This window comes from Lithobates pipiens, unplaced genomic scaffold (assembly GCF_037356315.1).
Source record: "Lithobates pipiens isolate NorthernLeopardFrog02 unplaced genomic scaffold, aLitPip1_a1.2 Scaffold_19, whole genome shotgun sequence".
NCBI classification, from domain to species: domain Eukaryota; kingdom Metazoa; phylum Chordata; class Amphibia; order Anura; family Ranidae; genus Lithobates; species Lithobates pipiens.
In genome coordinates this window covers 102,240,224-102,254,996 of record NW_027507764.1, presented here as the reverse complement: position 1 = coordinate 102,254,996, position 14,773 = coordinate 102,240,224, and the positions used below count along the sequence as shown (strand labels likewise).

General features: G+C 39.3%; 1 protein-coding gene across 2 annotated transcripts in view; it reads right to left on the bottom strand.

Moving 5' to 3' along the window:
* Nucleotides 1-14,773, bottom strand: part of ADARB2 (adenosine deaminase RNA specific B2 (inactive)) — an 805,999-nt gene that overhangs the window by 145,389 nt on the left and 645,837 nt on the right. For both annotated transcript variants that reach the window (XM_077491116.1, XM_077491117.1), the window contains exon 5: nucleotides 8,554-8,665. In XM_077491116.1, the coding sequence (XP_077347242.1) occupies nucleotides 8,554-8,665 (112 nt within the window). The remainder of the gene's footprint in view (nucleotides 1-8,553; nucleotides 8,666-14,773) is intronic.

Here is a 14,773-nt window from a genome sequence, read left to right as displayed (position 1 = left end):
CAGAGGTAACTAGCTACTAACCTCCCTAAAGCTATTTAAATAATGGTTTCACTTGTAAATGCACTATATATAAAGACATTATAAAAAAAAATTAAAAAAAAGATTGTAAGATCGATATACATCCAATATATACAGTACGTTACATATACATTGAGATATTGAGATAGAAATCCCTCTGCTGCAAGTATTTCTCCTATGTGAACTCAGAGCAATTGCAGGTGCGTCACCTAAATACAATGAGATCAACAGCCGCTCAGGGTGCAGGTGTACAAAATACCCTGGACACCTAATATCCGTCTCATCCAATCATATTACTGACCTCATAAATCCACACAGTTACCTATAAATCACAAATCATCCCCATAATCAATATGCATTACTGCAACTTCAACCCCTAAAAAACATTTATTACAGTATATTGTATTACCGACACTACTAGCGCTTCAGAGGAGTATTTCATGGCTGTTAAGGAGAGAAACATTGTAAATCAACATTAAGTGGAAATGGATGGCATTTATTATTTTCTCCTGCCCTGTGAAATTCAATTCTGATATTGTCAGGGTATTCTGATGGAAGTGCTAAATCATACTTAGAAACCTCAAGCAAAAGAAACGATAAAATACAATAAAATAAAAAATAGAACACACACCAATTTCTTGCTGAATTTGGAAAATTGACATTAATAAATAGAGGGATACATATATAATTATCTATCTATTTATCTATCTATCTATCTATCTATCTATCTATCTATCTATCTATCTATCTATCTATCTATCTATCTATCTATCAATTTTCTATCTTTTTCCTTTTTCTTATCAATCAGTCTGTGCTTAGTAGTATTAGGCCTCATTCACATCTTTGCATAGCAGAAAGGCAGGCAGAAACATAAATTTCTGCCCTTGTTTCCACAAATAAGAGAAATAATTGTGATGTGAATTATCTCTTAATGGCACCCCAAACACGAAAGGCAATCATGCATCTTGTTACACGTTTTTCACCCAAAAAAAAAAGTAAAAAAAAAAAAAAAAAAAAAACGTAAAAAAAAAGATTAAAAAAAACAACACACCACAGGAGTGTAGCTCACATGTGAATGGGGCTTTACAACTTTTCATATTTTTTAGCTTAAACTCCAAATCAGGGACAGTCCCTCAAAATCAGGGTCAGTTGGGAGCTATGTGATTTGTCAGACGCAATATCGCAGTCCTGCTATAAGCCGCCACTACTAGTAATAATTAAATAAATAAATACATCTATCCCATAGCTTGTAGATGCTAGAACTTTTGTTAACAAACTAATCAGTATAGGCTTATTTTTTTTACCAAAAATATGTAGCAGAATACAAATGGGTCTAAATAGATGAAGAAATTCAAAAGTAAAAAAAATGTTTTTGTTTTTTTCAAAAATGTCCTTTTTGGTTTTTAGTGCAAAAAAGAAAAAAACGCAGAGGTGATCAAATACCACCAAAAGAAAGCTCTATTTGTGGGGAAAAGGGACATACATTTTATTTTGGTACAGTTTTGCATGACTGTGCAATTTTCTGTTAAAGCAATGCAGTGCCGTATCGCAAGAAATGGCCCGGTTGTGAAGGGGGGTGGGGGGTAAATCTTCTGGAGGTCAAGTATAAGTTTACCCATTTGCACAATATATATATATTTATATTTATTTATTTATTTATCCTTTTACAGCTAAATGTTCACATCTGGGGGCCATGTTTATATTGCAGCTGTAGGCTGATTGGCCTTGTAATGATGTTTCTATGACATTAGGTATACATCGCTGCAATGAGCACAGCCAGATACTGAAGAGCAGGCATAGTAAAGCTGGAGCAGAGCTGTCTTCCCCTTGGATGACTCTGATATAGACTGTCTGACCGAGGTACTAACTATTCCAAATTCTATCCAAAAGGACATTTTTATTTTTATTAAATTATTTATTTTATTTTATTAGATTTTTTTTTTCAATGTGCCTTGTTCACACAAAAACACTGATGCAGTGCGGAATAATACGGACATGCAGCATTTCTCCACAGCACACTGAATGGCACCTCCATGCTACTCTATGGAGACATGAATGAAATGTCGCCATGTGGGGAGATTTACTAAAACTGGAGAGTGCAAAATCTGGTGAAGCTTTGCATGGTAGCCAATCAGTTTCTAACTTCAGCTTGTTTAGATAAGCTTTGACAAAAAAAAAAAAATTGAATTTGATTGGCTTCTATGCAGAGCTGCACCAAATTTTCCACTGTCCAGTTTTAGTAAATTGGGGTTGATTTACTAAAACTGGACAGTGCAAAATCTAGTGACACTTTAAGTTAAAAAAAAAATTAAAAAAATAAAAAGGAAATGATGCAATGCGCTGGAATACGCATCACACCACCTCTGCTGTACCTCACACTAACAAAATGTTGTATTTTGCCACACAGTCTAGTGTAAATGACTCCTTGGAAAGAATAAATGTATCAAAACAGAGTGGCACGTGGATACAGAAAATAGTATCAATGTGCCAGGTCCTGGGATTAAATTTGAATATATAGAATGAAAGGGGCTATGGACTTAATAGGCACAATTACAAATAATTGATTAAAAAATATAATTTTATTTAATATATATATATATATATATATATATATATATATATATATATATATATATATATATATACATATATCATATATATGTGTATATATATATATATATATATATATATATATATATATATATATATCATATATATCATATATCAGAAAAAGTGTTAGAAAAAACATTAAAAACGATAGACAGTCATTATAGCCATCTAAAGATGTTACCGCTACTGTAACACAACCATAATATACTTGGTAATAAGGAAAACATCTCTTGAACATTCCATGATAAAAAAAATGATATAGGGACAAAATTGCGGAATATCAAAGATGATTCAACGATGATACGAGGCTTGACATGTTTCCCGTGTAACCACGCTTCTTCCGGAGCTTAATATGACTGGCTAACAAAAGGTAGAAAAACAACCCCCATATGAATAAATATGATATAATAAGCACAAAATAATAGTGCAAAATATATACAAAAACATTTATATATAGCATCAATGAATTTGCCCCCTGAACAGTCCGGTCTAAACGGTGCACAGGCGAGGAGGAACAGTTTCTCCTCGCCTGTTTGATGTTCCGAAATTTTGTCCCTATATCAATTTTTGGATCATGGAATGTTCAAGAGATGTTTTCCTTATTACCAAGTATATTATGGTTGTGTTACAGTAGCGGTAACATCTTTAGATGGCTATAATGACTGTCTATCGTTTTTAATGTTTTGTCTAACCCTTTTTCTGATATATGACATATATATATACAGTGGTGTGAAAAAGTGTTTGCCCCCTTCCTCATTTCCTGTTCCTTTGCATGTTTGTCACACTTAAGTGTTTCGGAACATCAAACCAATTTAAACAATAGTCAAGGACAACACAAGTAAACACAAAATGCAATTTGTAAATGAAGGTGTTTATTATTAAAGGTGAAAAAAAATCCAAACCATCATGGCCCTGTGTGAAAAAGTGATTGCCCCCCTTGTTAAAACATACTATAACTGTGGTTGTCCACACCTGAGTTCAATTTCTCTAGCCACACCCAGGCCTGATTATTGCCACACCTGTTCACAATCAAGGCATCACTTAAATAGGAGCTGCTTGACACAGTAAGGTCCACCAGAAGATCCTCAAAAGCTACACATCATGCCGAGACCCAAAGAAATTCAGGAACAATTGAGAAAGAAAGTAATTGAGATCTATCAGTCTGGAAAGGGTTATAAAGCCATTTCCAAAGCTTTGGGAATCCAGCGAACCACAGTGAGAGCCATGATCCACAAATGGCGAAGACATGGAACAGTGGTGAACCTTCCCAGGAGTGGCCGGCCGCCCAAAATTACCCCAAGAGCGCAGCGACGACTCATCCAAGAGGTCACAAAAGACCCCACAACAACGTCCAAGGAACTGCAGACCTCACTTGCCTCAGTTAAGGTCAGCGTTCATGCCTCCATCATCAGGAAAAGACTGGGCAAAAATGGCCTGCATGGCAGAGTTCCAAGGAGAAAACCACTGCTGAGCAAAAAGAACATCAAAGCTCGTCTCAATTTCTCCACAACACATCTTGATGATCCCCAAGACTTTTGGGACAACATTCTGTGGACCGATGAGACAAAAGTGGAACTCTTTGGAAGGTGTGTGTCCAAGTATATCTGGCGTAGAAGGAACACTGCATTTCATAAAAAGAACATTATACCAACAGTAAAATATGGTGGTGGTAGTGTGATGGTCTGGGGCTGTTTTGCTGCTTCAGGACCTGGAAGACTTGCCGTGATAAAAGGAACTATGAATTCTGCTGTCTACCAAGAGATCCTGAAGGAGAATGTCCGACCATCTGTTCGTGTACTCAAGCTGAAACGAACTTGGGTTCTGCAGCAGGACAATGATCCTAAACACACCAGCAAGTCCACCACCAAATGGCTGAAGAAAAACAAAATGAAGACTTTGGAGTGGCCTAGCCAAAGTCCTGACCTGAATCCTATTGAGATGTTGTGGTATGACCTTAAAAAGGCCGTTCATGCTCGAAAACCCTCTAATGTAACTGAATTAGGACAATTCTGCAAAGATGAGTGGGCCAAAATTCCTCCAGGACGCTGTAAAAGCCTCATTGCACGTTATCGCAAACGCTTGGTTGCAGTTGTTGCTGCTAAGGGTGGCCCAACCAGTTATTAGGTTTAGGGGGCAATCACTTTTTCACACAGGGCCATGATGGTTTGGATTTTTTTCACCTTTAATAATAAACACCTTCATTTACAAATTGCATTTTGTGTTTACTTGTGTTGTCCTTGACTATTGTTTAAATTGGTTTGATGTTCCGAAACACTTAAGTGTGACAAACATGCAAAGGAACAGGAAATGAGGAAGGGGGCAAACACTTTTTCACACCACTGTATATATATATATATATATATATATATATATATATATATATATATATATATATATATAAAATTATATTTTTTAAAGTATATTATGGTAACATCTTTAGATGTCTATAATGACTGTCCATGGTTTTTAATGTTTTGTCTAACACTTTTTCTGATATATGTGTAAATAAAATTATTTTTTAATCAATTATTTGTAAATGACTCCTTAATTTCGACTCTCAAATTGTTATAATAGTTCAATCGCACCCTTCAGGAATAACTTTTTTCATTTTTTTTTTTTTGCTTGTGCTTTCTCCCTGTCTGAGCAGTGTCAGGCTGTTATGCTATTATATTTCCTGCCTGAGCTCAGTCCTGATTAAAAAAAAAATGTATTAAACAAAGGCCAGGATTAGATAAATGAAAATGAAAGGATTTTATTATTTGTCTTGCTTCAGCAGCCAAGACGGTCACGTTGTATTAAAAACCAGAGTGCAAAATCTGGTGCAGCTCTGCATTGAAACCAATCAGCTTCCAGTTTTTTTTTTTTTTAATTGTAAAAACTGAAAGTGATTGTAAAATCTTGTTTTTTTTTTTTGTTTTTGTTTTTTTAAAGAACAAAGCTGTTATAATTACCTGCTCTGTGCAGTGGATTTGCACAGGGTAGACTGGATCCTCCTCTTCTCGTGTCCCTCTTCACTGCTCCTGGCCCCTCCCTCCTGTTGAGTGCCCCCACAGCAAGCAGATTGCTAATGGGGCACCCAAGCCGAGCTACAGCTCTGTGTGTCCATTCAGATACGGAGCTGTCGTTCGGCCCTGCCCGTTCTCTCTCCTGATTGGCGCCACTGCTGTGTCTCAGCCAACCAGAAGGGAGAGTCTTGGACGACCGAGGCACTTGTGGACATCACTGGACAGAGATGAGGCTCTGGTAAGTATCAGGGGGTGCTGGGGAGGCTGCTACTGTGTGTAGCATACAATGCATTAAGATAAAAAAACCTTCTGCCTTTACAACTCCTTAAAGTTAGAAGCTGATTGGCTACCATGCACAACTGCACCAGAATCAGATTTTGCATGGACCAGTTTTAGTAAATCAACCCCAGAGTGTCAACTATAAACCCTTGACCTCCAGGAAGATTTACCCCCCTTCATAACCAGGCCATTTATTTCTATACTGCACTGCATTACTTTAGCTGACAATTGCCTGGTCATGCAATGCCCATAAATTTACGTGATTTTTTCCCCCCACAAATAGAGCTTTCCTTTGGTCATATTTGATCACCACTGTTTTTATTTTTTATTTTTTGTGCTATAAATAAAAAAAAACTGTCAATTTTGAAAAAAATAATTTTACTTTCTGCTATAAAATAAAAAAAAATGTAAAAATAAATTAATTTCATAAACTTAGACCAATATGTATTCAGCTGCATATTATTGTAAAAATATATATATATATATATATATATATATATATATATATATATATATATATATTGATTGTTTTGAGCAAACGTAATAGTATATATATACTGGAATTTTTATTCTTTCATTTTTTTAATATTAGCAATGGCAGCGATCAGTGACTTTTAGCAGGACTGCGATATTGTGGCGGACAATCGAACACTGTCTGACACTTTTGAGACTTTGTGGGAACCAATGACACTAATACAGTGATCAGTGCTAAAAATATGCACTGTTACTGTAGTACTGATGCTGGTCTTTGAAGGGGTTAAACATCCAGGGCGATCAAAGGGTTAAATGTGTGCCTAACCAGTGTTTTTGTGTAGTATATGTGCTGCTTTTACTAAGGAATATGCAGAATTTTATTACCTTTGCAGGGAAACAAAATCCAGCACATCCCCGCTGACAGGAAAGAGCTCTGCATTGTTAACATATCCTCTTCTCCTTTCAATGGGTGCTGGTGGTTATCGATTGGCACTTGCTGAATGGCTTCTGCTGTGACTAATCGCAGCAGAAGCTGCGTGCCCCCTACCCAGGAGTGCAGAATCGCATATATATTTACGTGATTTGGCACAGAACGGCCGCCCTGTAGCAGTAAATCTGCTATATGGATAATCTAAGGAAGGATATCAGACAGGGAGAAAATACATGCCAATAACAACATACACATCTATAATCAGGGTTTTTTTTCAGCGGGAACGTGGGGGAACACAGTTCCGGCACCTCCAGAACCAAATGTATGTAATAGCAAGGGATGTGCTGGAGGGTCTATTAATGCTGCCTGCTGGGGGATTTATGGTTACTGGTGGGGATCTGTTTTTGTGTGAGGGCCTATTATTGCTTGTGGGGAATCTGAGTTGCTGGGGGCATGTCTTATGGTGCTTGTAGGAATCTACTGTTGAGGGAGAGGTTTATTGTTGCTGGCTGCTGGAGGGTCTATTAATGCTGACCGTTGTGAGATCTGTTGATGCAGCTGGGGGGGTCTAATGTTGCTGGGGTGGATCTTTTGTTGTCGAGGGTGGTATTTTGTTGTGGATGGTCCATTGTTTCTGTGTGGGGGGGTCTATTGTTGTGTGTAGAACTATTGTTGCTGCTGGGGGGAACTATTGTTACTGGGGTGGGGACCAATGTTGCTGGGGGGGGGTCTATTGTTACTAGGAGAGTATATTGTTGTGTGAGGGATCTATTGTTGCTGGGGTGGGGTCTATTATTGCTGGGAGAGGAATTTTTGTTGCTTGGGAGGACCTATTGTTGTTGGAATGGGGTCTATTATTGCTGGGTGGGGATTTTCTGTTGCTTGGGAGGACCTATTGTTGTTGGGGTGGGGTCTGTTATTGGTTGGAGGGGAATCTATTGTTGCTTGGGAGGATCTATTATTACTGGGGTGGGGTCTATTGTTTCTGGCTCCAGTGCATCTATTTTTACTGCTTCTCTTGTTATTAGACAAGAACTTCCATACAAATTATTTAGCAAATGATACTTGGGGCAGTGCTAGCAGGTGGGTAGGGGGTGGAATCAAGGGATGGTGCTTGGAGGTGGGTAGGGGGCAGAGACAAGGGGGGACTCAGAAGGGGGGGGGGGGTTCCTGCACCCATTCTCTGAGAAAAAAAGCCCTGACTATAATTAAGAGGTAAGGCTGCATTATTATAACAGATTGGGCGTGGAGATTCCGATTTATTTTTTTCTTATAACTATTCCTGACTTGTTCTCTTGAAAAAGTCAACAGTGGCAGCTCCAATCGCTTTTTTTATCTCAAGTTCCTTGGCTTATTGGGTTTTCTCGGACAATTTCCTAACGTCTGTTTATAGTGGCAGACTGCATTTGTGCAGCAAATACCTTTCTGCTCTGAACACAATAGTTCTCCACGCCATTCTGCTCTGCCGTCCATCACGCACCCTTTTTTTCTTTTTTACAAAAATACAATGTGGGAGGGACAAGGTTTCACCCGGCTATGTGAGCACAGCTATTTCCTACTTTGGGTTTTTATTCTATTAGAGGAATTGCCTTGGAGCTGTGATAATGAATGCTTCTTCAAATTGAAAGAACTCGTAAACTGCAAGGAATAACATGATCCATTCTGATTTTTGACCTCAAGAAATCACAGTACAACAAATAGCTCTTATATACAAAAAAAAAAAAAAAATGTTTTTACCTCTGGTCATTATGATGGCTGCTAGAGCTTTGTGGCGTGCACATACTGAGAAATTGTCAGTTAGCTCCTGGAATTTCTGCATTACCAGCTTGTATATGGAATCTGCAAAGTCCTAAAACACAAGAATACATAAAAGTGAGTGCCAGACCCGTTAAAAAAAAAAAAAAATATATATAATACATAAAAAAAAAATAAAAAAAAAATTACAGGGTATAAAAACTCTAATAATTAACTTTTCTTAATTGCTCCTTTTTGGGCTGTACAACTTACTATTGAAAGCATTTTATTTTAACTGTTTAATATGTGCAAAAAATAGCTGCTAGAATTGTGTAAACTGATGACTTCTTATCAGTTACATTGTTCCAGACTATCTCTGAAGTAGAAACAAACAAAAGTGCAATGATCAAGAGTCTTTAAGACCCTTTCACACTGGGCAATTTTCAGGGGGCTTAGCGCTAAAAATAGCACATGTAAAGCGCCTGAAAGGCGCATCTCAAGCCACCCCAGTGTGGAAGCCTGAGTGCTGTCACACTGGGGCAGTGCTCTTGCAGGACAGCAAAAAAAAGTCGATGCATACACCCCTCCTCCATGTCCCCTGCCCATTCACATGAATGGGCAGTGCTGCTGAAGCACCTATAAAGTGCTTTGGCAGTGCCGCAAAACGGGCGCTATTAACCGTTTCTTTGGCAAAACGCACTGCTATAACAGCGGTAAAGCGCATGCTAAAACTAGTGGCGCTTTACTGCTAATGCCCTCATCGCCCCAGTGTGAAAGGGGTCTAATGCCACTTTCACACTGAAGACCACCCCCGATGCTATGCAGGCGCTTTTAACCCCAAAGAAGGAGTTAACAAGTGGTTAAAAGTGCCCCGAAAGCGCCAAAGCGCTATGCAGGCAATTTCGGCAGCACTGCCCATTGATTTTAATAAGCAGGGCATTTTGGGAGCAGTGTATACACCGCTCCCACACTGCCCAGAGATGCTGCTTGCAGGACTTTTTTTCTCATCCTGCAAGTGCACCGCCCCAGTGTGAAAGCACTTGGGCTTTCACACTGGGGAGGCATAAGAGGCGCTTTCAGGCACTTTACATGCACTGTTTTTAGCGCTAAAATGCCCGAAAAGCAACTCAGTGAGAAAGTAGCCTTAAGGAGGCAGGTCATTCAAAAATAATAATGATATATAGAGTACAAATAGTTTGAATTGTATTTAAAAAAATAATAATTAAACATTCCATAATCATACCAGTACATGATAACAATTTCCAATGTGATAAAGAGATATATATTTTCCTTTCAATATATTTTTTCTATAACACCTTGGAGTCACCTTCTTTTGGTTTGTAGGATACATCGCTCAGACACTAATATTTACATTGCCATTGATTATATAAGAAATCTCTGCTAATCTATTTATAGCACTGACCCGACACAAATTTCAAGCTGGTTTTATCTTGGTTGTCAGAAAACTTGTCAGAAGTTATCATGCTGATAACAGAAGAATGGAGCAGCAGAAAGACACAGGACTTATGGCTTTGGAGAGAGATAAGAAAACACTATAGATTTACAGTGTAACAGTATCACGTACATGAAAAGCTGTAGCTAGTGGCCATGTTGTTTGAGAACCTTAGGGCAGCCATGACAGCTTGGCTAACAATTTAACATTACAGTAAAAATCTGAACTCCTTCCCTCCTCCCTGATGTTCAGGAATTCATAGGTTTATCCTTCAAAGGATCTGCTTTCTCAACAAAGACCAGCTTTCTCAACCAGGCTAGATCTGTAAAAACATCTCATGTGGGCCAGGATGTCCAGGCCTATCGTAAAACTGTCACCCTCTCAATTCAGAGAACCAGCAGATACCGGTCGTAAATACATACATAAAGTGCACATATGAAATTTCAGCATGTTTCATAACTTCCAAAGTAATAATAGCACAGCCATAATATGGACATATTTAGTTTCCTCAGATAATTTGTAACATTTCAAGTCCAGACACTCCTATGTCAGGTCATATGGGAAACCACTGGTACCCCTTATTCCTCCTAGGTAAACTAGACATTGGGGACATGGCATGTGTATATCCGTTTTGAAGGAGATCTCACGCTGAACAATAATATGGATATTTGTATAATAATAATAATAATAATAATAAATAATAATAATATGGATATCTGTAAATCTGTAAATATCTGTAAACAGTAGAGATGCAAAGATATGAATATGTGTGGGACATGGTCATGAGGGTAGACACCTCCCAGCAACCAGCCCCTAAACAAGATGACCAGACCATTGGTTACTGGTCGCTGTCAACACCCCTTTGATCTGACAGAAAAGAGGCGCTGCCAAGACAATGGTCGGTTCTCTTTTTACCATCCAAGCAGGAACATCTGCCAAGTTTCAGAACCGATTACCCAGCTCATTGATCGAGCTCCGATCAACCCTCAGACATTAAATGCAAGTATTCTTCTTCTCCAATTCTACGTTATTTCATGGTGGCTGTATATTGTCGTTATCTCTTTGAAACATCTTTTTTCTGTAAATGTTTTATTTGCACCAACTTTATAGCTATAACAGCTTCACCTATTCTAAGAAGGCTGTCCACAAGGTTTAGGAGTGTGTCTATGGGAATGTTTGACCATTCTTTCAGAAGCACATTTGTGAGGTCAGGCACTGATGTTGGATGAGAAGGCCTGGCTCGCAGTCTCCGCCTTAAAATCATTCCAAAGATGTTCTATTGGGTTGAGGTCAGGACTGTGTAGGCCAGTCAAGGGCTTGCCCTTGGCCCCTTAGTTCCAGTGAAAGGAACTCTTAAGGCTTTAGCATACCAAGACATTTTGGACAATTTCATGCAACTTTGTGGGATCAGTTTGGGGATGCCCCCTCCCTGTTCCAACATGACTGCGCACCAATGCACAAAGCAAGATCCATGAGGATATGGATGACCGAGTTTGGGTTGGAGGGACTGGACTGGCCTGCACAGAGTTCTGACCTCAATCCGAAAATCTTTGAGATGGATTAGAGCGGAGACTGCGAGTCAAGCCTTCTCGTCCAACATCAGTGCCTGACCTCATAAATGTTCTTCTGGAAGAATAATTCCTATAGACACACTCCGAAACCTTGTCGACAGTCTTCCCAGAAGAGTTGAAACTGTTATAGCTGCAAAGGGTGGACCAACTCAATATTGAACTCTATGTACTAAGACTGGGATGCAATTAAAATTCCTGTACATGTAAGGCTTCATGTACATTGGACGTTTTTACAACCTCTCTTGAATGATTTAACTTGACAGATAGTAACCCACGGTTAAAACAGTTTTGCCACGTTTAGCAGCGTTTTGCAGGCACACTGAGCATGCCGCTACTAACGGCGGTATGCCGTTAATGGCAGCTCCCGTGCGCATGCGCAGGAGTGACATCATCGCGGCTCTGGCCAATCACAGAGCAGGAGCCATGATACCCGGAAAGAAGATGGAGGCTCCGTGGAAGAGGGGACAGCGGTGACATCGCTAGCTCCTGTGTCAGGTAAGTGAAACATAATGGGCTACTATGCGATGCATAGTAGCCCATTATGCTTTACCTTTGCAGGGAAACAAAGAGGAAGTAAACCCATCAGGGTTTACTTCCTCTTTAAGTTCTGTTCCTATTCCCCTCCTCTTCCTGTCTCTGATTCATTTGCTCGTGTACCACCATGCTGTAACATCTTACAACACTGTTTTTCTACCTATGGATATCCAAACATTCCAAGGGATTCATCGTCTATCTTTCCATATAGTGAGTTTTTTCATTGAGTTAAGCTGTCTGAATTGATGCAAGGGATAAATAGAACACCAGGTCGTGTAAGCACTATATGAAGCTGGAGATAAAGTTTATTGCCTTGTAGTTGAGTCAGAACTATTGGCATTCAAAATGTGAAAGCACTGAAAGCTGAAAATTGACCTGGAATTGAAGGGGGTGAAAGCATCTGGAGGTGGTTAATTATCCAATTGTATAAACCACAAATGCCTGTTTACGCATTTCATCTGAACACAGTTTGTTCTGTGAAGATTCTCAATTCCTTTTTGTAAATCGGCTTCAATCCAGTCCAGCAGATAAAAGCAAGAATGACAATGACTGTCGTGGAGCAGGCACCCTCAAAAACAAGTCAGTAGCAGCAGCAGTTCAGTCTCCATCCAGACAGATCCTCCATTCCCAAATGAATACCTAATTACTAGTTTTACTTTTATCTCCTAAAAAAAAAATCAGTTTAAATCAAGTGAAAAACTAACAATGTCCATACAGAATCCAGACAAAAAGGAACAAGTTGGAAAGGGTCAGCAGGGGAGGTAATAAATAAATAAAGTTTAGACGAAGCACATACATTTTTCCTCCAGGTCTTTATTATTTTAACATTGTTTTATCTAAATGTTTTATAGAGTGATGAGAGAGGAACAATTCATCAATAGCTGTTTACTGACTGCCAGAAGCACTTGAGGCTGCCAAATGGCTGCTGTGGAGACTCGCTGATTTGTTACTGCTTGCAGGCTTTTGGGGGCATACAAATTAAACAGCATTATATCAGAGTTGGAATAAAATGATATGGATGACATGCTTGATCATAAATGTAGTGACAGCTGGATGTGGCTGGGACTGTCACAGGTCTCTGTCTGAGCAATGAAGTGGACTCCAGGCAGAACGGGTCAAAATGTTACTTGGGTCATTGGCAAGAGGAAGACAAATGCTAAAAGGCATTTAAGCCTGCAAGTCTATCAGAGTAACCATCATAGTTTGGTCTCTCCCTTATGTATTAAGGGATTGAGAAGAACTGATTTCTTGTTTATCCAATCCAAAAACCTCAGTTAACTCAAACATGTTAAAAATGAACTAAACTATAGAAGTCGTGTCCAGAAAAGTAAAACAAAGCCAAAGGACTAATCACCAGTATTGCCAGATCTCTCGTCTTATCTTTTACCCATCATATGCCTTGCTCTGAACCAGTAGTATATTTAGCTTTTGTGCTGCCCTAGGCCTGACTAAACTTGTGCTCCCCCAATTTAAATATGACCCACCCCTTCCTGTCAAGGCCACACCCATTGTTGATTAAGACCCGTCCAGAAATTTTTGAGTGGGGACACTAGTTCTGAGTCCCTAGCGGGGGGGGGGGAATGGATTCCCTTAATTTGCATAGATTTCCTCTCACTTCCTGTTTGGCTATGGGGCAGGAAGTGAAGGGAAATCTCTGCAATGGGATAGGGATGATAAAAAAATGAATTGATAGGGGCCATAACCCTCCCTTATTCTATCCAAAATTTAAAAAAAAAATAGTTCTACTTTAGGCACACATTTCTAATAATTTTATGGAGAGGACTAAGAAGTTATAATAATGCCAATGGTGCAGCAGAAAACATAGCACAGTGAGGAAAGTTTGTGGTCCATGATGATAGTACAGTCAAAATCAGAAGCCCGTCCGCATACCAGAAGCAGTGCAGCCGCTTAATGGGGGCTCTAGATTAATTTGCCTCCCAGCCCAGTCCGCCCCATAAGACTAACAGTGTAGCACAAGTTGGCAGGGACTCTTTCTGTGCTGCCCCCCCTGCAAAGTGCTGCCCTAGGCCTGGGCCTTGTCGGCCTAGGCCAGGACATAGCCGTTGCACTGAACTGTGTGTGGAGGCAGCCATCTTGGTAGTCACAAGACTGGCAGAACAGAATTACAACTCTTTTGACAGGTAAATAGTTCATATGTATGTTTTTGAACTGTGTAATTAGTAGTCTGTTGGGAATTAGGCTTTACAATTTAACAAGTGCAATTCTTAGTGGATTTAGACTTGCTTGTTAAACTACCAGGAACATGGCCAGTGAATATTGGCAGGTGTGCTGTAAGTTTTCTTGGGTTTGTCTAGGCTTACCTAATCAGACCCCTGTATGTTGACCTCACCTATGCCTGAATACTAGGATTGCACCAATAGCGTCTTTTTATCGGTATGTACGAGTATTGATACTTTCGGGCAAGTACTCGCAAGTACTCAATGTGCGATTCGCGTCAATACAAAATTTACACAAAGATTTGCACGTGATTTGAACAATAAGGGGCGATTCCTGTCTGAATCTCATGTGATTTCCCCCACTGCTCCTGTGTGTGTGTGTACATATAGAAAAGAAAATGCGTCATGTAGTGGGCAGTTTATTAAAGATGTTATAACTCACATTAAAGGAGTTGTAAAGACAGAAGGTTTTTTTATCTTAATACATT